We start from the raw sequence: 25913 nt of genomic DNA, 5'->3' as shown, positions 1-25913 counted from the left end.
GTTGAGTATGTAAGCTTGAGGGCTCTCATGTTCTCTTTTACTGATATACTGAAGGCAATGAAATTCCAAGTAGATTTGAGATGATGTAAGTAAGAATCGCGCAATTTATCTTGCACTACTCGTTAGGGGGATAAAGGAGAAGGAAATTCAGGAAAATAAAGATGACACCGCTTCATTAATTACTGCAGTCAGTATCATAAATAACTATACTTTGAGCACGCTGATGTCACCGACCGCAATAAATTGCCTAGCGTTACGAAATAAAGCAGAATCTGGTTGCTTCATGTAAAGCGATACATATATTACTGTATCATGGTGTCACTCTCGGTTTTGACTTCATTAAACTTATCACTAATAACGACAACGCCCCCCACCCCCACATCTTTGCTCTTAGTCTATACTCCATCTCACCACTACTGTTTAGCGCTACCAAGGCTACGGGGTGTAAGCAAGCCACACGCTTGCGCAGCGAAACATAGTTCCCGATATAATTACCCTACAATTCGCTAGGTTGCGACATTTGCGCTTGTTTGGCACGTGTTACGTCACATCAATGCATGATATGTTTATTCTTCTTCGCATTTATGCAGTGTGCCTTTAATTGCTGTGTCACTAACCGCTGGTAGGTGTGCTTACAAATCAACATTGCAGCGCCCATGCAGACGCGACCGCCCGCTTCGATCCGAACTTGCGCTTGCCATTCGCCCAATTCTCTGACAGCAACAAATAAATGGTGAAATGAGCCATAGCTTTGTGCTGTCTTACTTGAGGACAAAACATCAGGTACATTTTGTCGTTATTTGCCAGACCAGCTGTTTGTTTAGCCACACCTGCTAAGCCTAACACGCCCAGAATGTGATAATGGTTCCAGCAATTACCGCAATATAGTCACGAATGCATTGCTGCCGAAGCGTCAGCACATAATTCTAAATCAAATACAAACGTCATTTTGTACCTTACGGGTGACACAGCGCGCGATGATGACTTGATACATTCAAAGCGGAGGGCATCAGCTGCGATGAGTACAGCCATTTTTTTTTTTCGGCGACGCAGTCTGTTCGCTTTACTCGCCCTGCGCGTGCGCGCAGACGCCGGGGAGACGCTGAGCAGACGACGCGACGCGGATGAATACATGTAGAGGAGCTAATCGCCCTTCCTATTGACTGGGGGGGGGGGGGGGGGCTCCAGCCTTGACAGTGCTGAAGGGAACTTCTGACATGGAGTAAAGAGTAAGCTATCGACAGGAGCAAAAGCGCGCGAACTGGGAATGACAACTTATTTTACGTAGTAAACAATGTCCTAGTACAGAAATATTTATGACACGTGAACCAATTGTTAAGCACCAATTTCGCCTGCAACGAGGATTACTTTTACGGTTCCCGATGGACCAAATCTTTGATAATGCAGGTGGCTGGCGTTGTTGAGACGGCGCAAGACATCCAAAGTGGCACGTGCGCACGTGTAGGAAACTGCACAAATACTGCCTGTTGGTTTCTTATCAATTACCAGAACAATGGTGAGGTAGAGAAGCTCTCATTGTGCTTAAAGTCCTCCATGACTTTCCCCCCTGCGATGTCGCGCTGTATAATGTGTTTCAATCAAGGCTTTAACAGTAAATGCGCTCCTAGGGAAAGCAGATTGCACGTACAACGCTGTGGGTTGTGGTTGAACTCAGCCTTCAAGAGAAGGTTCTCCCAGTGTCACAAGCATTCTGAAAATAGCAGTACATATGCGATAAAACCAAATTCACTCTCTTAAGAGAGCAAATAGCCATGCAATTTGACATCGCTTGGGTGTCGCTTTATCGCGTTATTTTAGTAATAAATGTGATTGAGGTATTTCTGCTACTCATCAGGCGCTCATACTGCCTGCGTAAAATGTTGCACTCTTAGCAGTGAGCTCTGAGACGTAAAACGTATAAATGTCGCCTGTGTGTGTCATATAGTTTACCTTAGCCAAAGTGCCTACGGAACAAAGCTGCTTTCGCGCTTTTTGGAGAAGCAGCCACTCGAAGCATCACATTTTGTGGTCGCTTATGTACCAGTGTGCGGGGATATATATATTTAGGCGCATCTATATCTATGCGTATATGAACCAATGACACAGGCACCAGAGCATTTACGCTTTAACAATCCGCTTCAGAATCACACTTTTTCATCACTGGGCACGTTTTTGACCTACATGGCAGACAAAGTTAAAATTTGTCGCGATTATTAAACGTAGGTGCAGAAGCTATGATTGCGGCGCAAATCATTAGCACTTGCTTCGAGCAAAGTTTAGGCAGTACCACCGTGGTGTTTCGGAACTTCGGTGAGATAATAACACCGTCGCAGGATCGCTAACAAAAATTGGAGCACACACACACGAACACACCTCGCTCAATTATTCACCATGTTAATATCGACTTTTTGGTGGAAAGGAGAAAAAATAAGAAAAATTACTATGCCTTGATGGCCCTCAAATTTATTTGTCAATGTCACTGTGCCGGGACACTCTAACAAGCAAAAAAAAAAATAACTTATAATAACGAAACTCACGGAAGTTGTTCGTAAATCCAAAGTGTGCCGTCTGAGATAGGTGTCCCTGGAACGAAGAGCTTGTAATCCAACACGAGCACTTGGCTGTTGCACCTGCGCGCGTTCAAGCGACAGAATCACGTTTAGCTGGCAGGGAGATCAACAAAGGCGTGTTTCTTGTGTTTTTTACGGAAAGTGTGAGACAGTGTGTGGACCATGCTGGTGTGGTGAAAGGCTGCCGCATATGTTTCGGACACAAAAATATTTCTTCCTGGGCAATGACGAGCCAAAAATAAGTCAGACATGATTGTATCGGCCCTAACAAGCAATCAAGGTTTTTAGCCATTATAAGCTGTCCATCAGCTACTTATTGCAATAGAAAAAACAAAATGCGAAATTCTTTTGTCAGTACTTTTGTATGTGCTTTATTCTCATTATTTTCGCAACAGTGCCCTTTGCTGAACATTTCTCCCAATCTTCATAGATTTCTTTAGTTGAACCGATATAGACGGCTTTTGATTTTAGTGAGATTATTAAAAACAGTCATTATAGTACAGACGAAAACATCCTAATTTCTAACCTACACCGCCTCAGCCAATCGTTTACCTGTCATTTGCATTAGCGACCTATAGCAGAGTAGCAGCCTCGTTGAGGATACTTACAACAGGAAATATTAGGAGGCTGGGAGCCACGGAACTATGCACAGGCTACTGCAAGAGCCTTGCATCATGACGTCCGCTGAGTGCAAGAGGAGATGGTATAATGGCGCCCAAAGGCGTGCGCACCGGAGCGGGGGGGGGGGGGGGGAAGGAGCAGGGCGGGGGCAGCCCCCTCGTCATCTATGAAGTATGACGCAAAATGAATTGAATTGAAGTGGATGAAAAATCGCCCGTTACGTCTATGGCATCCGAACCTACAACCTCCGAATACGCCGGTGCTCTACCAATTGTGGCGTTTTTTTCCCCTAAAATAGCCAAATCCAGAAAAAGAAATTGGGCTACATTTCGCGGGAACCTAAAGCACGCCTACGTGTATTTCACTATTAAAGCATTTCTAATCAAAACGCGGCAATTCCTAATTGTACCTTGGGCTCAAAAAAGCAATTTCGAATAAAAAATCAGCCAAATCCTGTCCCTGTATTAATCAAACTGAGCCAGATCCATTAAACCAGCGCTGTGCCAAAAATCATGACCAAAACAGCCAACGTAGCCGCATCCAATCTGTTTCATTTGTTACCTAGTTGCTTTGCTATCGTGTTTTGTTGCTCAACGGCTTTTTCTTGGGTGAGTTGGTAATTCCTGATGTACTATACGCGCCAAAATGAAACCCGAATACCGGCAAGCCTTCGTACGGTACAGTGCGCGCCGTCCTGTCATCATCATTGACAGGCGCGCGCATCCGGTTTGACCGCACTGCGCATATGCATGCCTGTCCATGGTGATAACTGGACGGCGCGCGCTATATCACTGCGAAGGCTTGCCGGTGTTCGGGTTTCATTTGACGCGGATAGTACATGATATTGTAGGAGAAAACTGCAATGCAAAGAGTAAGAGGCCGCCTTTCCTATTTCTGCCTCTTCGTGTTTGTTTGTTTTCGAGTTTTGCGCTATAGCATCGTGTCTTTCTTTCGCATCAAGATGGTATATGTTTGAAATGGAATATAACCTAAATGATATCGGGCATCTTGAAGAAGGAGAAGTGATCCTAAACGGCGCGGCATAAAACCAAGTACAAAGACAGCAAGGAATAACAGGAAGAGCTGAAGCATTTTTGGAAGCCTTCAATAAATGCCAAGAACAAGAATACGCTGCCGACAGTCCAGAACAGCGCCCCTGTTGTGAGGAAGGACCACTCGCCCTTCAAGTCAAGTCATCGCCATTAAGAACATGCAACAGAGGACGGAACCAATGAATGCACAATGATGGTGTTAATTTTGTCGCCAAATGCTGCTATAACGCTCAGTGGCTGCCATTTAGACTTCTTTTGCGTAGCTTGTTCAAGCGCATATGAAATTCTCGAATCTATAAGAGCCCAATACAAGTTTTACTCCTGAATACCGATAATAGTTGGCTGCATAGATTTTGGCCGCAATATAGGTTTCAGATATTTTGGTGACATGAGTACACTGGCAAAAAATTGTTAGAGGGAGCCCGACCGTATTGTCCGTACCAAAAAATAAAATTGGCGAAGCTTGCATAAAGCCGTGCAAGGCTTGACACAGGGAAACTGTACGATTTTGAAGAGTAATCTGGTTGCTTCTAGGTTGTTTCTAGTCCTCTGCTAGGTGATGCAGGTTGTTTCTAGGTTGCTTCTTGGTAGTTGCTAGGCTTTAGCTAGTTGATGCTAGGTTGTTTCTGCGTTGATAATCAGCGCAGAGAGGCTCGAGTTAAACCACAGGCAGTCATAGACACGACACGGATGTCCAAAACCCAGAGACAGACCCTCGTGCTGAAACCAAGCGTTCGCACCTCTCATAGATCTACGGGCAGGTCGTCGTTGGTGTAGGCCTTCCATCGCTTCTGGGGTCTTCTCGCAGCCACCGTTGCTTCTCCCGTTACCTAGCATTCTCACGTTGTACGTACTTGGGGTACTCGGCTCGCCGCCGTCGCTTCGCAGCCCTTTGCTTGCTTGCATGACCTTTAATTCTTGGCTCTTACCCACTACGGGGGATTGGCCATGAAACGGGCGGTTAATATAAGTGGGGAAATTTAGAATTTGTTGTTCGGCTGACTGTTGCCTTCTTCATTTTTAGTGGACCAATGGTGAGTAGTGGGATGTACCGAATTTCTGTGGCACATACCCATTTATAAATCCTGATACCGCTTACAACATACGTCTAGCATAAACGGCGTCGGTGTTAACATTGTGGTACAGTGGTATCGAAAACCTCAAAACATCTATATCCACATGGAATAGAATTTCAACACTTTGAACCCTTGCATACTAACCTAAGACATTAGGTCTGCCAGGCGATGCCCTCGCATTGAATGAACGAAATAAGGGGAATTTCTTCGAGGGGCGCGTTTCTTGTGTATATGTGTCTGCATGACAATATTATTTGTGTGTATATGTTATAACTGTATATACCATAGTCAACACCAGACAACAGGTGTAGCTATCAAGGCGATGAACCAGGCTAACAAATCCGGGTTACTTATTCAACAATTCTTATAGCTATCTATTATCTCATTGTCCACGAGGCTATAGGTTGAGCTTGCAGTTGTATATTTCTTCGGCATTGTACTCCATTTCTCGAGGAAACACTGCATGTATACTTGCTCAGCGGCAGGCAAGACTAGACGCACATTGGTCTTTTTTCATTGAGGCACCCAGTTTACCTCATTGTAAATGAAATGCTTACGGTAAAGGGCGAACAAACAGACGGCGCGGACGATAGCGGACAAACAACAGGCGCTTCGCGATCATCCACGTAGTCCGTCTCCTCGCGCATTACCTTTAAGAATCATAGAGTACCAACCAGTCAAAACCACCACGCTTTCTTTTCCACTCATTAATCTCTGACCTACCCGGGTGGCGTATGTGCTGGCTGAGGAAAGAGAATGCAACGAATAACACTCCTATGATGAAAGCAATTTCAAATATTCATAAATGGCAAAGGTCAGGATTCTACTCACGTTCCCCCGTTTTCCCTGCCAAGGATGCGGACCCACTCCAAGCCCGATGTCGCCAGGCGGCTAGCCACAGCGGCGCTCACCCAGGTGAAAGGACCGCTCTCCGGGACCACAAACTTCCACAGGTCTTTGTTGTCATTTACGATTGAAGTTTCTGTGATGGCCTGAACAAGTGGGTACAGGTCCGCTTGAAGTGGCTGCCATTTTCTTTGTGCGCAGCGCAACAGATGGCCGCCACTAAACGTATCAGCTGCAATCCGTCATTTCGATTCAGGCGCAAGGACCGTTTGCTGAGGTTTGCTGCGGCTTTATTATTTACACAGAGAAGCTGATATTATGATGCGCAACACTTTCGCGCCCAAGATCGAGCTTTCTTATCAGCTTCCACAAATAGTGCGGAGGACTAATTTCGTTCAGTGGCACCGCAGTTTCTTCACCTTTCGTTCACCTGGCAGAAACGAACCACGCACGTTCATTCACTTCCCGACAAACTATTAATTTATAAAGCATAAAATCATATTGCTCCGCATGTTATAACCTGTTGGCTCTCATGCATTCACCTCAAAATAATAGATTTGTTTATGTTAATGAACACTCTCTTTCTCAAAGCGCAATTTCACTGTCATGTGGTTTTTGAGTACACGGGGTAAATGTTACATATTTCATAATTTCCGCGAGAGTGCATTTCATGCAAAATTTCGTCGGAGTCCAAAACAGGGGACAATTCACTCTGTTTTCTCAAAGATATCTTTTTGACGAAACCGGAGAAAAGTGAACAATGATGCACGGGGAGTTGAGCACTCAAAGATAGTTTTGGCACCATTATTCATTTTCATACATGCACTTAGAACCTGAGACAACGGGAGAACCTCCATCACGTTCTAGATAGAAAGCACGATATTGCCTTTCATTTGGTAGAACAGTTAATGATTACCTCTCGTTTAAATCATTCCTGTTGTCCCAGAACTCTTCTTTTGTATGTATACTTTTTAAAGCGAAAGCTGTGATGAGCTCACAACAACAGCCGATTTTAGTGGCGTGAATGTCCGCCGCCGCCGGTGATCATCGCAGCTATCGTGAACAATGAGAGAAAACCCAGGATTCAAAGCGGGATTTGAACACAGTCACTCTGCGCGGCAGTCACGTATTCTGCCATACAGCCACACCGGTGCTTCGAACATCGCAAAAAGGCCCCATACAGGCGTCATGTCGGGCGAGGAATCGAGTTAACAGATGTAATATTGCGTGACAGAAGATCAAAAAAAGACGGCAGATCCCACGCATTGTGGGAATCGATGTAATGCGAAGCAGCCAACAAAGAGCTGCATACATCTTCTTGTATGTCATTGAGGAAAATGCGTGTCATGGTTTTCATGTTAACTCCTATTATTTGTGTTCGTCACACAGTAATTTCGCGCACTACCAACTTCGGGGTAGATCAAGCTAGCGAAACGGCCGCCAGCGTACTATGAGCGTGTCACGTAATTCATGCTGTACATGACATGTGTGTCATGACTTTCATGTTAACTCATGTCATTTATGTTCGTCACACAGTCACGTCACAAGATAACAATTTCGGTGTATATCAAGCTAGCGAAACGGCCGCCAGCGCACCATGAGCGTGGCACGTAAGTCATGCTGTACATGACATGCGTGTCATGATTTTCATGTTAACTCGTGTTTATATTGTTACGAGGCATTGTGGATGAGCACGCCGTTGGAGACGAAGAGACGAGGAAGAAGCGAAAATGCCGCGCGAGATGCTGGCAGCCATTCGGTGGCACAGTTGCTTGTAAATATTGTAAATATACTTGCTGCTGTCTCTCTCGTGTATTCGTCATCCCCGTGACAATTTGGTGGAGGTGCGGGGTAGAAGAACCGCTGTACAACGGAGCTCCGCAGTGGTCGTCGACTCGGAGTTTCCAGGATGGAAGACGAGACCGATGCTATGACTACTCCTGCATCGGCCACGACAATGCATGCACCGGCCCCGGCAACGCCTGCACCGGCCACAACGCCGCCAACGTACGTGTTGACGCATCCGAAAAACCCTGGGACGTTCTGCGGTACGGATGAAGTCGACGTCGAAGATTGGATTGCTGACTATGAGCGTACCAGTGCTCTCAATCGTTATGACCCGACTCTCATGCTGGCCAACGTGCTCTTCTACCTAAAAGGCACGGCAAAGGTATGGTACGAGAACCATGAGGAGGAGATCGGAAGTTGGGACACATTTAAGCGAAAACTGTGCGACTTGTTTGGAAAGCCCATGGGTCGAAAGGCAGCCGCAAAGAAAGAGCTATCCACCCGTGCTCAGACGTCCACTGAACCCTACATATCGTACATTCAGGACGTGCTAGCTCTTTGTCGTAAAGTCGACAGCGACATGTCGGAGTCGGACAAGGTTGGCCACGTGCTGAAGGGTATCGCGGACGACGCGTTCAATCTGTTACTGTGCCGTAATTTTGCGACCGTCGACGAAATTATTGAGGAATGCCGGCGTTTTGAACAGGCCAAAAGCCGACGTATTGCAAAGCCATTTTCTCGGCTGCCAAACACAGCTGCGACGTCTTCATGCGAAGATGGACTGACCTCTCGTCTGCAGTCGTCACCGGCATCCGACATTACACGAATCATCCGTCGGGAAATCGAAGCAATTGCACCTGCTCTTCCCAACAACGGTCACGTTGATTCGCACCTGCCCTCAGTTGCCCTCGTCCAGTCAATTGTGCGGGAGGAACTCGGCAATTTGGGCTTCGCTCTCTGCGCCGTTGCTCAGTCCCGGACATCTGACGTTCGCCCAAGGTCGCCGCCTCGCCCCAGGTCGCCGCCCCAGGAACAACGGTTTTCTCCACGGTCTCGTAATCCGGCTGAATGGCGAACTGCAGATGATCGGCCGATCTGCTTCAACTGCCGCCGGATAGGTCACGTCGCACGACATTGCAACAACCGTTGGTCTTCGCCTTTAAGAACCCGGTATGCCACTGCTAGCCCCGTCGACAGCTACCGCCGTTCCCAGCCTCCTGAGCCGTACCCCGATAACTACCGCCGTTCCCAGCCTTTCGAGCCATACAACGCCGATGCCACTGCTACGCCGCACAGCCGCTCGCCGTCGCCCCGAGGTCACCAGTCCCGTTTGCCGCCAGCGCGTCGCCCGTCGTCTCCGTCTCCTCTACGACGACGTCCGACCTCGCCGCTCAATCTTCGACAGGGAAACTAAGAGATGCAGCTCTTAGAGGTGATGCTGCATCTTCTAATTCCACCTCAAATCCTCTTCTTGTACTGCCGACACGACGAAATTTGATCGACGTTGACGTTGACGGCCTGACTGTTTCCGCACGTGTTGATACTGGGGCACATATTTCCGTGATGAGTGCTCGACTTAGTCGCCGCCTGAAGAAAGTGCTTACTCCGGCTGCTCCTGGTATGATTCGTGTCGCCGACGGAAGAAGTCCTGCCGTTATAGGAATGTGCACAGCACGCATCACGATCGCCGATCACCACACATCTGTTTTGTTTGCTGTTCTTGAGCAGTGCCCAAATGACGTCATTCTCGGATTGGATTTCTTGTCTACTCACGCCGCCCTCATTGACTGTGCAACCGGCGTTCTTCAACTTGAACTGCCTCGGCTTGCTGATGGCACAGCTTCACCGCCAAACCACTTGTGCTCTGTGGATTATGTTCGGCTGTCACCGCAAGCCGCCACCTATGTGGCCTTGACGACATCACCACCTCTTCCCGACGGCGACTACATAGTGTCCCCATTAGTTGACGTGCTGTTGGCCCGGAATGTTGCTGTGCCGCATACCCTCGTGAATGTTGTCGACAACTACGTACAGCTCCCTCTCCTCAACTTCAGTAACTCGACCCAAGTTCTTCCGCAAGGCATTTCGTTGGCCAACATATCAGCACTTGATGCGTGTAACATCGTGGCATTAGACGCAGGAGAGTGCTCGTCCGGTGTTGCAGCCAGCTCAGCAAGCGCACCCCCCGACGAAATCGCGAAAATGATTGCGCCTGATCTTCTACCGCGTCAAGCTGCTCAACTTCGCCATGTTTTAACGACCTATAAGGATATCTTCGATTTCGATGAGCGCCCTTTAGGTCAAACGTCATTCGTACGGCATCAAATACATACCGGCGATGCTAGTCCTGTCAGACGGCGGCCATATCGTGTATCCCATTCCGAACGCCAGGTCATACAACGAGAAGTCGATAAGATGCTCTCAAAAGGCGTCATTGAGGCCTCCTCAAGTCCATGGGCGTCACCTGTCGTCTTGGTCAAAAAGAAGGATGGCAGCTGGAGATTTTGCGTCGACTATCGTGCCTTGAACAAGATAACCCGCAAAGACGTATACCCGCTGCCACGAATCGACGACGCGCTTGACTGTCTTCATGGTGCGAGATACTTCTCATCCATAGACCTGCGCTCGGGTTACTGGCAGATTTCTGTCGACGACTTAGACCGAGAAAAAACTGCCTTCGTCACACCGGACGGCCTCTATCAGTTCAAGGTTATGCCTTTTGGGCTGTGCAACGCCCCGGCGACGTTCGAACGCATGATGGACTCTCTCCTCCGTGGCTATAAATGGTCCATCTGTCTCTGCTACCTCGACGATGTCATTGTCTTTTCCCCAACGTTTGAGAGTCATCTAACTCGTTTGTCGACCATTCTTGCTGTTTTTCGTCGAGCGGGACTCCAGCTGAACTCCAAAAAGTGCAATTTCGGCCGGCAACAAATCACTGTGCTTGGTTATCTTGTAAGTGCTACTGGTGTACAACCTGACCCTGACAAGATTAGCGCCGTCAAGCACTTCCCTCTGCCTTCTTCTACTAAAGATGTTCGGAGCTTTGTTGGCTTATGCTCATACTTCCGACGCTTTATACGCAATTTCGCCACCATTGCCCGACCGCTCACTGACCTTCTAAAGAAAGACGTCCCCTTCTCGTGGGGCCAGGACCAGGCGGCTGCATTCTCGACGCTGATCAACTTGCTCACTTCACCACCAATACTGGCCCACTTTGACCCGTCCGCGACTACGGAGGTTCGCACAGATGCCAGTGGGCATGGAATCGGCGCCGTCCTCGCCCAACACCAGGGGGGCCAAACACGTGTGATTGCATACGCCAGCCGCCTTCTCTCCACATCTGAGCGGAACTATTCGATCACGGAGCGCGAATGTCTTGCGTTGGTCTGGGCTGTCGCAAAATTTCGCCCCTACTTGTATGGCCGTGAGTTCTCGGTTATTACCGACCACCACGCTCTCTGTTGGCTGTCATCACTCAAGGACCCAACTGGTCGCCTTGGTCGCCGGGCTCTAGGTCTCCAGGAGTATGCCTTCGACGTAATTTACAAATCGGGCAGGCTGCACCAAGACGCCGATTGTCTCTCGCGTCATCCGGTGGACCCTGCTAGCCTCGCTGACCATGACAATGATTCTTGTGTACTCGCCATATCTGATTTGTGCGACATCGGCGCAGAACAGCGTCGGGATGCAAGCCTCAAGATGGTCATCCACCAAGTCTCCTCGGGACGTTCCGACCCTTCTCTCCGCCAGTATGTCCTACGCAATGACATTCTGTATCGCCGCAGCATGAAGCCTGATGGTCCAGAACTTTTGTTAGTTATTCCCCGACACCTGCGTGCAACCATTCTTCAACATCTCCATGATGCTCCGACTGCGGGACACCTGGGCGTTTCACGCACCTATGACCGCGTGCGGCAGCGGTTCTTTTGGCCTGGCCTTTATCGTTCTGTGCGCCGATGTGTCGCTGCTTGCGACCACTGTCAGCGGCGCAAACGTCCTGCTCTTCCTCAGGCTGGCCTGCTTAAACCTATTGACATTCCATCCGAACCATTCTTCCGCGTCGGTCTCGACTTGCTCGGACCTTTTCCTACGTCCGTGTCAGGTAACAAATGGATTGCTGTCGCAACTGACTATGCGACCAGGTATGCCATAACACGTGCCTTGCCAACTAGCTGCGCTACAGACGTCGCGGACTTTCTGCTCAATGACGTCATTCTTCGACACGGTGCTCCGCGCCAGCTTCTTACGGATCGGGGCCGCTGCTTCCTCGCAAGAGTCATCGACGAAATACTCCGTAGCTGTTCTACCGAACATCAACTTACTACAGCCTACCATCCGCAGACTAACGGTCTTACCGAGCGCCTCAACCGTACTCTCACGGATATGTTGTCAATGTACGTCTCTGCTGACCACCGTGATTGGGACGCAACCCTACCCTATGTTACTTTTGCCTATAATTCGTCGAGGCATGACACCGCCGGCTATTCGCCGTTCTTTCTTCTGTACGGCCGCCATCCTACGTTTCCCTTCGAAACGCTCCTCCCTTCTGATACCATCGTACCAAGCGTGTATGCTCAGGATGTCGCTTCTCGCGCCCGCGAGGCTCGCCGAGTCGCCCACGCCAGGCTCTGTGATTCCCAGGTCTCACAAAAAGCGCGCTACGATAACCGGCACCGCGACGTCGACTACCCGCCCGAATCTCTTGTCCTACTCTGGACGCCGTATCGACGCGAAGGCTTGTGCGAGAAGCTTCTCCCTCGATACACAGGGCCCTACAAAGTTCTCCGCAAGGTCACTGACGTTGACTACCTCATCACTCCCGTCCATCCGCTCTCGTCTTCTCCTACACCACCTACTGATGTCGTTCATGTGTCGCGCCTCAAACGCTACTACACTCCCAGTGCTGAATGACAGGAGGCGCCGTGACGGCGCTCCGTCCGCCGGGGGTGATGTTACGAGGCATTGTGGATGAGCACGCCGTTGGAGACGAAGAGACGAGGAAGAAGCGAAAACGCCGCGCGAGATGCTGGCAGCCATTCGGTGGCACAGTTGCTTGTAAATATTGTAAATATACTTGCTGCTGTCTCTCTCGTGTATTCGTCATCCCCGTGACAATTCGTCACGGGGATGACGTCATCCCCGTGACGTTCGTCACACAGGCACGTCGCGCAATACCAATTCCGGGGTAGATCAAGATAGTGAAACGGCCGCCAGCGCACCATGAGCGTGGCACATAATTCATGCTGTAGATGACATGCGTGTCATGATTTTCATAATAACTCGTGTTTTCATGTTCGTCACACAGTAACTTCGCGCAATACCAACTTCGGGGTAGATCAAGCTAGCGAAACGGCCGCCAGCGTACTATGAGCGTGTCACGTAAGTCATGCTGTACATGACATGTGTGTCATGACTTTCATGTTAACTCATGTCATTTACGTTCGTCACACAGTCACGTCACAAGATAACAATTTCGGTGTATATCAAGCTAGCGAAACGGCCGCCAGCGCACCATGAGCGTGGCACGTAAGTCATGCTGTACATGACATGCATGTCATAATTTTTGTGTTAACACCTGTTATTTGTGTTCGTCAGACCGTCACGCCGCGCAATACCAATTTCGGCGTAGATCAAGCTAGCGAAACGGCCGCCAGCGCCCCATGAGCGTGGCACGTAAGTCATGTTGTACATGACATGCATGTCATGATTTTCATGTTAACTCCTGTTATTTCTGTTCGTTACACAGTCACGTCACAAGATACCAGTTTTGGTGTATATAAAGCTAGCGAAACGGCCGCCAGCGCACCATGAGCGTGGCATGGAAATTATGTTGCACATGACATGCGTGTCATGATTTTCATGTTATGACTTGTCATTTGTGTTCGTCATACAGTCATGTTGCGCCATACCAATTTTGGTGTACATTCGATTAACCAAGCGACCAGGAGAGCACAAAGTCTTAGGCGGATAGATAGATAGATAGATAGATAGATAGATAGATAGATAGATAGATAGATAGATAGATAGATAGATAGATAGATAGATAGATAGATAGATAGATAGATAGATAGATAGATAGATAGACTCAAAGTCGCAGAAGTTCGCTAAGAAATGCTTCGCATTTATAACACCAGGCATCATAAAAACAGAACTGCGTAAGGAGTTGATGGTTTAAAGGTTCGCACCCGTAAAAAGGTGCTCAGTAATAATTCTTCATCGTCATCAGTCACGGCATCAACAAATTGTGCAACCACGTAGGCCCGAATTAGGCCCTATAGATGCAAAATGATGAATTATGGCACACTGGTCAATTCCCAACTTCGAAAAAGGACAATTTATAGTGTAGTGGGTACCTTACCACTGTACTTGCAATAGTTTTGCCAATGAAATCTACAACGGGATCTAAAAAGGCCGCTCGTCCGCCTTTTGCTTTGACTGTGCTGCGTTTTCCGCGCAGGCATGGCATTTACTTTATTGCGATAGCAATTATAGGGACAGTCTCGGCTGGTTTTTGCCGCCGCCGTCATGCACCGTATATGTATAAGTATATATATATATATATATATATATATATATATATATATATATAAAAGTCCCAAGAAAAAATATTTCAGAAGAATGCTTACGAAGAGCGGAATCGAACCAGCGACCTCTCGCTCGGCAGCGCGTGGCGCTAACCGCTACGCCACAAAGCGCAGATCCTCCAGGTAGCTAACGCCGAGTGTCATATACACACCCTTTACCGCGGGCAGGACTCAGACACGGCAGGCGCTTATAAGCGTTTCTTCATTTCCAGCGAGATGGCGCGAGGAGCGCTACGAGTGCATTTAAAAGTCGTCGGCCAGCTCGCTCGCTTCTTCTAATATTTGCGCAGGGAGAACCTTGCCCTTCTGCTGTCGGCTCGGCGGTAGTTGCTACCGGGGGGTAAATGCTTCTGCAGCGTAGCAGCGCGTCCATCACGGGCCGCTTTTCTTGCTATCGCATTCATTGCTCCGCCCTTGCGGCGAAACTGTGACTTTTTCCCAACTGGTGCCAGTGGCTATCTAGCTTTTTTTCACCCTCTCTGTATTTGTTTTTATGTTGGTAATCAAAATTATGATAATGATTATGATAATGAAAATGATGGCAAGCGAACACACGTGCGTTCTTGTGACCTTGTAGTGGTTAAAAATTTGTCAGGACAAATATTGGCTCATGGTGCAAAGACATGGTGGCGTATTGAACAAGCACGAAGAAATGAAAAAGAAAGACACTTAAGAGCGCTCTTTCCTGTCTGTCTTTCTTCGTCCCTCCTTCGTGCTTACGCAGTACGCCAGCAGTTCGTGATGACCCAACCAGCCTGCAATAATGTCGTATTGTGTAGACACTGTCTTTACCGAAACCAACTAAAAGCATTTCGCGAAGCTCGTTGGTCCTTGTTGTAGAAGATAGCTTGCTCAGCAGGCGGATGGCGTGCAGTAGTGGATATCATCGGGCTGAATCGCTAAGCAATGGATAGTACTATATTATATCAGGGCCTGTGGCGCAAGTGCCGTCTGAGATTGCAGATCGGTAATCGCCACATAAATTACGTCATTACCACTTTATTGCTATTACCCAAGCGTGTGACGTTCTGAAGGTAGCCCTTACATAACAAAATGTTTGTGAGTAGCTAACCTTTATCTGTTTTGTAGCAAAGGGGATGTAAAAATAACGTGCGCACCAAAATGTTTGTAATCGAGTTGTGCAACTAATATATACCTAGACAATCTGATATTACATAATGCGCAGCATCTTCAGCTACTGCAAAATCAGGAGGGCAGCAAAGCAGACCAGCAGCATATTGTGCACCACTACACAAGTTGTTTTCCACGAGGACAACTTAAGAGAATGCGCGCTTGAAAAAGTACACGCGGTGATGAGGACGACCCAAGCTCACCGCAGCTACAGCTACTGTATATTAACGCGATAGCGTTAAAGAGTTCGTTTCGCAGAAAGTCCGGTGTCAGCGTCGGTATCGGCGCCGCTGGTTGTGAGCGAAAAATCATGTCTTGTCCGTGATAGAAAAATCAAGAAAAATAAAAATAAGTAATAAATAATGTTGGGTCCGAGTGAGAACCGAAGCCAGGCCATCTGCGTGGCAAGCAGATGTTCTACAACATAGACACGCCTTTGCTTGCAACCGCTCTGAAAGTAACTTTGATGTTTCACAAACATACGCGTTCTGTATACAGGTGTCATAATATATAATATCTGGGGTTTAACGTTCCAAAACCACGATATGATTATGAGAGACGCCGTAGTCGAGGGTTCCGGAAATTTGGACCACCTGGGGTTCTTTAACGTGCACCTGAATCTAAGTACGCGGGCCTGAAACATTTTCGCCTCCATCGAAAATGCAGCCGCCGCGGCCGGGATTCGATTCCGCGACCTTCGGGTCAGCAGTCGAGTGGCACATAACCACTAGACCACCGTGGCGGGGCTAGAGGTGTCACAGTACGAGATGTAATATCGCAGTAATATTGCGTGGTGCAAGCTTAAATTGCCATTGGCCGTCACAGCATGTGAATATCATAACGACATGGTGGTTTAAAGGCAGCCGCGCATTACAAAAGGCACACACATTGCTGCATTTATTCCCTTAAGACCACGTAGTGGGTGCATCGCAACTTCGAAAAAGTTTCTCGCTCATAATTGCTCCTAGTTTAGAGCACGCTACCCATTACATAAGGCAAACGCCCTAGTGCGCGCATTCCGTTACACGCACGTAGTGTTCGAAGTACGCACTAGGGGCATGATATCGCTATCGCGTTCAACTCTTAAAAGCGATGCTTAAACGTTCCTCAATTTGTCTACTTTAAGGTAGCAGAGTTGCCCATGTGTCTTCCAAAAGCCGCTAGGAACCACGCGTTGAGGAGAAGCTGAGGCTCAGGCCAATTTTCGTGTTTCTCGACACCACCGCCGCAGCGAGAGGGATTGACACCAGTAATTGCCAGTGAAGTTAATCACCGGTCTTCGACACGTCAAACATGTTGATCGGTGACACCATAAGCGTGCGCACAGGGCGGGCAGGGGGGGTGGCCGCCCCCCCTAATCGTCTAAGAGGGGCGGGGCGCGAAATCCGACCCGTACATTGACCCTTCTAGTCACCTAAGAGGGGGGGGTGCGCAAAATCTTCCCCATACATTGACTTAGTAGGGTGGGGGGGGGGGCGCTGCGATGAACCTTTGCCCCCCCTAATGGGGAACCCTGCGCACGCCTATGGGTGACACGGTAGGCATGGCGCCTGCAAAAACGGAATGCGGCTTCGCCACATAGCTGTGGTTGCTAGCCTGACCTACACGCAACTCTGCTGCCTAAAGGAAGCATATACAATAAATCTAGCCGCAAGCACTGGCACACATTCATAATTTCCTTCCCGTCTTTGTGCAAACAATGCGCACTGTTATGATCGTCTTTTAAGCAAACCTCTGTGCCACTCTTATAGGCAGCTTCTTTATAGACCATTTTCCGCAGCTGGTTTGCACAATTAAGATGAGATGGCGCCACCGGCACCTGGCCTTTCGGTCCCAAAACGTGGCCTTTGGCAGCGCTGCTCAATATGTGTCCATCCGCGGAGCGTCGTCTGCTCGGTGTCTCCATAGGGTCTGCGCGAACGCGTTGGCAAGTAAAAGCGAGCGGATGGCCGTGCCGGAAAAAATTCAAGATGGCAGCGTTTGTGGGTGCGGTTTCCTTCCATTTCCAATTTAGCACGTCATCGAGCGCTGTGTGGCCGTAGTTCGAAACCTACGCTTTTATGTGCTTTAGATTTGCGTCCTGAAGCTTCGAGAGCAATGTATACGTCGGTATTTTCAAGCGTTTTAGAGGTCTACTATCAAATCCCCGGAGACAAGGCTCAGCAGGCATGGGTCTCGCGTCTGCATGGAGACTGTCATGTTGGCTTCTAGCCACCACTACTCGCGCTTGCTAATAGAACAATTAAGGGCATACGCCATGAATGCGAAGTAGAATATACATATTAGTTATCGCTGTTGCGTAGTACGTGCCAAACAGACGCAAATATCTAAACCTTATCAACATTTAGGCGATTAAATATCAAACTGTGTTTTGCTGCGCAGGCATGTGACTTGCTTACATCCTACTGCAACCAGCTTGTGTGGTGCGGCCATCGCCGCTTCGCTGTTGCGATCATCTGATCAGACATGGACGCGCCCGTGCGCCACTGCGGAAAATCGTCTATTCGCCGCGAGATCGACCTATAGTAGGCAGCACCGTCGGCGCGTTAGTGTGGAGAGGCGGTCGGCGGCGCGTATACAAACTCACACAGCGGCGCTTCGTTGTGAGCTGTTTGAGCCGATTGTCGGCGAATAAAATGCGTTGATTGCAGCTCACTGGCAACATTTACGCTTTCCATTGTTGAATCGATGCACGAAGATCATCCAACATTACTATTACTAGTGTGAGAAGCGCAATCTGCCGATGAAAGGTATGGTCGCCCTGGGTGACAGTCTGCGCTTACGCACTATACGACGTCTTTTGTTGTTTTCTCTGTACGTGTTTACCTTGTGTTCTCTGTACTACGCACTGCTGTAGCACGCCTGAACTACTTAAGTGTTTACTTCTTCTTCATTTGTATACCAGCTCATATTCCTGTGCAATGAGTTCAATAGCACTGTTCGCATACGCATGTAAGTGTTTAGCACAGAGTTTTCATCGATTGATTACGTGCACGACAGGGATGCAACAAAGGTCCAGTTATTTTATGAAATAAGGGTTTTTTTTTTCAAACTAATCATGTCCGCTGCCTTCCATCAATTTATAACAACTCCACACAAACGCTCAGGATAATGTAAAAAAAGGATGAGGTTTTGCGTGACGTTATACGACGAAAATGTAAGATACGCCGTCAGGATTAATTTTTAACATCTGGGTTCTTGAAAGCGTACCTAAATCTAAGCACACGAGTGTTTCTGCATAAATTTCGCCCACAGTTAAAACTGCGCACGGGAACTCCGTTTTATCACTGCCGTGTCATTCCATTGACTTTTTTTAAGGGGACCGTTTGAGTACCGAAGTGTCAGACTTCACTTGATAGAAATATTTCGCTGTAGTGGGACCACGACCGTACAATAAAAGGACATCTTAAGCACAACTAAAGCTCATCGTGAACTACAGTGCCGCAGTGATACACCTAACAACAACGCGAAAGTGCATGAGCCTCACTTTTGTTTACCACCGAGTCGCTAAAACGCGGCATTCACACACTATTTAATGCTCCTTATGTTTGGGACTATGCCAAGCGCATTTTACGACGTTCTTGAACCAGAAAGCGGCACCAACACTGAAATGATTCTGGCGAAGGAAGGGTACGACACCAACACACAGCCTTCTAGAAAGCCGCACTCACTGATCCTATTATACAATGCGCATGCAGCCGAGCAAGCCTATTTGCTTCTGTACACCATGTTAGGTATACGTACGAGCAGTTAAACTCGCGCTAACATAGCAGAACAAACCGCCCTTTGAGAACTTGCATGACGTACGCGCACATGCAAACACGACGTGGCTAGCAGACGACGCAGAGAGCAATCGACACTAGGCGCGCTTCAGCCAGTAGCCGCCAGGCGGCGACTCTGCTCGTTCTCGCAGCCAATAGGAGAAGGTCTCCATCAGAGATTCATCAGGCACTGTATAGGACCTGTCTGTCTTCTATGTAGGACAAGTTTTGTGCATGTACGTATACTATATCGAACACGTATTTCCCATTTCCTGTTAAGTGGTTTCGCACGAGTTCAAAATCAGCTCACCAGTCCTGCCGAGGTGAGGTAGAAGTTGTCCCACGAGACCAGCTTTCCAGCGTAGGACGACATGGTGATCGTGTGCCCCGGGATGATGTGTTCTGTAATAAGGGCACGAATATCATATAAAATCTGCATTGCACGAAGGAAATTTATTTAACGTCACGTCATTTCCAGATCATTTCGCTGAATGGTTCCGCATTCGCAGTGAATGACAAGTCGACATGCACGAACATATACCGCCTCGTCGTAGATCCAGAACTGCAGGCGAAGAAAAAGGAAAACGTCCCTCTAAATACATTGAGTTGTTACTTCAGTGATACTCCGATGAGGCAGAATAATTATCTTGCTGCCTGCACGAAATGAAGGGGCAAGGGCAGGCGCAGACTTACAAGCTGCATTTTGTACTTGACATGTGACATAGCGCAGGAGTGATGCATGCGTAAATAGAGTAACACATTTTAACGCAAAAGTACTTTATGCCGGGGTCCACCAAGACTTCACTAACGTCAGTTCTGTCGCGGATGTGACGTAAGTAAAAGACGTACATTGATGCAGCGTCCCGACTGGCCAATGTATACTTGCCCACAGCTAAACGGGATCATGTACACAATTCCCAACGCGCAGTTTAAAAAATTTTTGTTGTGTTTAACATGACATTGAGGAAGTTCATTGCGGATGCGTGAACAAATTGATTGCACAAAAGATCACAAGAGAGTCTAAGAGAGCACAAGTCAGTGATTAAATCTTCAGGAGCTTCTCATCTTGCAGCACATTGCAGGGAGTGTGGCTGCTATCCTGTTTTACAGGACACCGAAATAATTTTTCGAAGCAGCAATCAGCTAACCCGAGAGATGAATGAAGCATTTCATATAAGAAAAAGAGGAGATCAGGGTGTCAGCCAAGCTTCAGTTTTCTTGCATGATAAGGAGTTTGTTTTCCTTGATAGCATTTCCTAACAGCTTATCGCCTAGTTAACCATAATTGCCTTGTCGCGCATGCGTCGATCAGTTGTTTGTTGTATTTATACGCTTTCTCGTTCAATAAATCTTTTAATTGCGAATAAGCGCTTGTCTTGTTGTCTTCCCTTTGTGCGTCTTAGTACATGTGTGCGCTTAGATCGGTCAAACCATGCATTTCAATCAACTAGCCCAGTTGTCGATTCTTTTATCCTTTTCGCTTGCCTTTGTCTGCCTAGAAATAAAGTGCCCGATGAACCTCAATAGTTTATGGGGTCTTACGTAACAAAACCCAGATTATGAGGCACGCCACAGTGGGCGACTCAGGATGAATTTTGGCCACCTGATGTTCTTTAACGTGCACCTAAGTATAAGTACACGGGTGTTCTTTGCATTTCGCCTCCATACAAATGTGGCCGCCGTGGCCGTGAATCTAGCCCGTGCCCTCCAGGTTAGCAGCGTGACACCCTACGTGCTAAGCAAGCTAATACGGTGAGTTGCTTGATCAACCTCCTCGTGCAGTTGCGGGTCGGCTTTGCAGAGATTTCCTCCGCGAAAGTAGCCATCATGAAAAGTTATTTTTCCAAAACCACAGCGCAGAATGATCGATTTGCGCCGAAGACCAGTACCGAAGACCAGCACGGGAACGGCGCATGCACGTGCTCTCGCCGTGGCGTACGGCGGTCGGTTGTCTGGTCGAGCGGCTGGATTATGCCGCGTGTCACCGCCAGGCGCCCTTCTTTTGGCGCGCCTCCTATCCAGCACCGGTCTCCCATACAAGCCCCGCGCGCTTTGTTGAGAGGTGGTGTAAATATGGCCAGTCGTCGCCGACGCTCCGCGCGGCGTTGCCGCGGCCGGCAAGGAGAATGAGCATACGTCACGAAAGGTGGGTGGCGCTGGGGTGGGGAGCGGAGAGCGGCAAGATGAAAAATCACCAAACTCTCCCGAAGGGTGTATATGGTTATCAGCTTCGCCAAAGGAGAAAGTCGCTGCTCTTAAGGAGCAACGCGGCCCGTTGCTCCCTTCTCGCTCCCTCTATTTTTAGAGTGCAGGCTGCAAATCTAGCAAATGGAAGGGTATAAGAAGGTCACCACATTTATATTGCCACGAGCATAACATAAGCTAGTCTTGTTAACCTTATGCTCGTGGCAATATAGATTTGACATTAAATTTTTGTGAACCTAAGAAAACGCCTGTTAGAAAGGCAGCATGAATAGTCAGAGGTAGTCCTTTTTGGCTACCTTGCACAATGGAAAAGTTAGGAGGATAAAAATAAATAAGAGGAGACCCAGAACGATGTAAACCATATACATGTGCACAATCCAGCGGTATAGAAGAAGTAGCGCTTTAGAAACTTCTGTGATGGAGGCCCGTGGCGCGGTGGAACGTCAGCAAAGCAGATATAGCCTTCTACGCGGAGTTACTTCGGGAGTGCTGTCTCAGAAATTTATGCTATGCAACAAAATTGTCTATAATTCATATGAGACCGTTCGTTGGAACGCATTTGCACCGGCAGAAATGTTCACCTTTGAGAAGGGGAAGAAAACCTGTATTAACAAGAAGCCCGAGGTAGTCTCTAAATTCATATTATAACATGAAGCGCAAATTAGCGGGGCACAAGAACTAATACCGGACAGTTAGAGCGCTCATCCTGTCTGGTCTTGTTTATTCTGTCCCCCTTTTTTTTGCTTTAAGTTAAAGTATGAATTCGCGCAAACTCGCCGAAATTGTCCTTCTTGTCCTTACGTTACGTTCCGAGACCTGCAGACTCCTTCGTCACGTCAGCACTAAAGGTAAGCTTAGAGACGTAATGGCATGTTTCTTAAGCGCGGTAGTCTGGCACGTTATTTTATGTGCGCTACGTATTTAGGAAATAGTGTGTGTAATAAGTCACAGACACCGAAAATATTGGAAAATGAGAGCGAGAAGGCTTTTATGATATGTAAAATACAAACCATACGGCAGACATGATTGTTCTTATTACCAGTAGCCACGTTTTGCAACAGTAATTAATATAGTTTCATTTTGTATGTTCGTCATGATTGGATCATGCTAAGCTACATTCTGAGTTCAACGCTATCACTGGAATTCGTCACTCGTCGACACGCTTGATAAGAAATTGCTAATACTGGAGGTAAATGAACTGTAAGAAAATCTGGTCATATAAACAGGTGTGTTACATATAAGATTTTCTTCTTCGCCTGATTTTATTTATTTCACATCATTTATTATTCTAGACTGGCCGATTCAGGTGATAAAATTGACGGAGCACTCATAGTTTAACATAGAAGAACACAGATGAGGAATTGCACAGCAATAAAATCATTACGTTAGGAAAGTGACCTCCCCCACCCCCCTCAGCGAGTTCCACTTCGCGAACACTGTCGTAGCAGCGAAGCTGCGCCCCTCCTTCACCCGGCTATACCGTACTTATATTCTATGTTTTTCAGGTGTTCCCTTCGTTGGCGCCTAGCTTCGGCCTCCCTTGCGCGAACATCGCGGTGGGCTCGGCGACGACTTGCCCGTTGTCGCACCAGCTCTCGCTGACGCTCACGTCGGGCGGCTTCTTCATCGGGAGAACGAGAAATATTCGCCATTCTGAGAGCGCCAACTCCTGAACACTGACATTGACACGCTCTTTTATACTCCACTGAGCCTCACCCCCACTCCCTCTTGGCACGTTGATCTACGGTTCACCCCTCCTCCGAGCCTTGACATCCTCCGCCCTCGCCTCTCGCAGCACGGCGCAGCCCTCCCCTTCCTACCGATCCTCACTCTCACCCCACTGCGAGGCCACGTGATCACCGCTACGCCGACCCCAGACATGAAAGGCTCGACTAAGAACAGCTTCGCTCTCAAAACGGACCGAGAGTTCACCCGCTGGATGAGGTTAGTAGAGACCTTCACGAAACGACTCTGTAGATGGCGTCAGTGTGTAGGGGAATGTCTGAGCGTATAGTCCTGTGTTTCCCTGACTGTTCGTGCGTTCCGCCTGCGAAGTCATTATGGCGACGTTAAAAGAACAAATAATGAGTGTGAAATTTTGTTTCCTGCTTTGAAAATCGGCAACGGCGACTTGCCAAATGCATCAAGAGGCTTTCCAGGAGGACGATATGAGCCACGCTAAAGTTTTCGACTGGTTCGGGAGCTTTAAACGTGGTGAGATGAGGGTTGAAGACCAACCTTGTTCTGAACGCCCTGAAACGTCGCGAAACGAAGAAAGCATTAAAAAAATCCGTCATCTAATCAACGAGGATCATGGTTTCACGATCTAGCATATTGTAACAAAGGCAGGCGTGAGTTAGAGCCGCTGCCAGTGAATTTTAAGGGAACATTTTCACGTGAGACGAGTGACCCACTATGTGGCATCTCTGTGATGGTCTGTCGTCCATCACCACTGTCCTGTCCGTATTCCCCAGACCTAGCCCCATGAGATTTTTTCGTATTCCCGAGAATAAAAAAAGACGCGAAGAGAGAAGCATTATGATGATGTGGAGGCGGAGGAAACAGCTTCGCAGAGGGTACTGGACGACATAAAAGGTGAAGAGTGCCAGACGTGCTTCAAACAGTGGGACAAAAGACTTGTCAAGTGCATCGCATCTAATGGAGAGAACTTTCAAGGTGACTGAAGGAATTTTGTAAAAAGGTTCATTAATAAATTTCTGATAAAAGTTTCGTTATTTTCGGGTCCCCCCTCGTATGTCGGCCCAAATACCATCAGTGTGCATCTGCGATGGGGCGGACACGACAAAACGTTTCAATCTCAAATCAAAGCATTTAAACAAGATAAACCGGCAAACTTTTCCTTGAGACATACTGTCTTTCCTACTCTTTCTTGTTCTTCTATTGCCGAAAAAAAAACAGAAAGGCTTTCCAGGCAAGCACATTACATTCAGGATATGATGACAACAACAGAAAACAAAGCGTATTTCGCTTTCGCTTTATCACTTTCGTTGTTCAAAGCGCACCGCCATTTCTTTCGCACTAGCTTTGACGTCGTTTGCGGCAGAGTCGGAGGGAACGTTTACTACTTGTGTTATAGCCCGTGTCCTGAAGCAACACTGCAGCTTTCCTATTAGCAGCGCTGAAAGCTTGCATCTGTTTCATACGAACACATGCGGCGTCGTTGTGCAGAATGAAGCGCGAACAGAACAAAGAGATACAAAGCGGATGTCCCATCACCGCTGTTAACTCAATGCGGCCGCTTCGTTCACAGTCGCTTGCTTTTGGGGCTAGAACGCATTTGGAGGCCGGTATGCAGAAAATACAATTCGATGTTGAAGGCAAAAGAGCGGTACAGTGTGTTTGTGGACATATATTCTTTTGCTATCATTCTTCCCCTTGACTCTCCTTTCTTATGTGATCGCATGAACGCGCTTGTAACAACAGGTGGAGGAAAACAAAGACCACGCTTGCAAAAAAGCATCTGTCGCACAGGCATCATGCGGAACATGTGGTATCGTTGCGAACAAGTCCCCGTGTCAAAAGCTGTTTTGGTTTAGTTAATTGAGCAAACCTTCACTAGCAGACTAGTTCATTGCACTTGATGCTGATTTCCTGCTTTTTTTCGGCGCTTAACTGGCAATTTCAACAACTTCCCCAATTACGCAGTTAAGAACACGGATGCCAGGCCACGAAAGCAAATGGGTAGGATGCACAGTTTTAGAGACGGAAGTCGACTTGGCGTGCACAGGGGGGCACTATAGCCTAGTGGTGACTTTATACCCCTACAGCTTAATATGCTCGGAATGTCGGCGCACACAACCTATTGGTCGGGATGGCCTTCACAATATTGCCACGCGCGCTTCGTTTTGTCATTTTTATGCAACTAGCCCGCTGCACGCGTAGCCGCCCCCTTAGTCAAGCCGCGCCCTTAAGTCTGGGAACCTTCCAGATTTTCTTAGAATCTTCTTATGGCTTGAGCGCGCAAACGCGAACAGTTGAGATTATTCTCGAACTAACACGGCCACCAGCGATAAGGCTCGAAGTTCGATGCTGCATGTATAAATGCCGACGCGCCTTATGGCAGAGCAGTTTACTCGACGGCTGACGCTTTGTTCGCCGCTATCAGTGTACAGTGTGTATTGCTGTTGTTTGACTTTCCGTTCCCCGGCCACAAGTTCGGCCAAATAAAGATTTTCATCTTGGAGACGCCGACTGCTGCCTTCGTCGACGTCACGTCCCCGTGACAGTATATATCCTCTTGCGACAAAAACTATTT

At 47.9% G+C, this 25913-nt stretch overlaps 1 protein-coding gene across 1 annotated transcript in view; it reads right to left on the bottom strand.

Annotated features, from left to right (window-relative positions):
* Window positions 1-25913, bottom strand: part of LOC125759292 (putative phospholipase B-like 2) — a 125728-nt gene that overhangs the window by 13204 nt on the left and 86611 nt on the right. Inside the window, exons 6-8 of the mRNA XM_049417718.1 lie at window positions 19743-19834; window positions 6151-6311; window positions 2538-2630 (exon numbers count right to left, since the gene is read on the bottom strand). Of these exons, the coding sequence (XP_049273675.1) occupies window positions 2538-2630; window positions 6151-6311; window positions 19743-19834 (346 nt within the window). The remainder of the gene's footprint in view (window positions 1-2537; window positions 2631-6150; window positions 6312-19742; window positions 19835-25913) is intronic.

Source organism: Rhipicephalus sanguineus, chromosome 1 (assembly GCF_013339695.2).
Source record: "Rhipicephalus sanguineus isolate Rsan-2018 chromosome 1, BIME_Rsan_1.4, whole genome shotgun sequence".
Lineage (NCBI taxonomy): Eukaryota > Metazoa > Arthropoda > Arachnida > Ixodida > Ixodidae > Rhipicephalus > Rhipicephalus sanguineus.
Note: the sequence above shows the minus strand (reverse complement) of the source record. Positions and strands in the feature narration are given on the sequence as shown.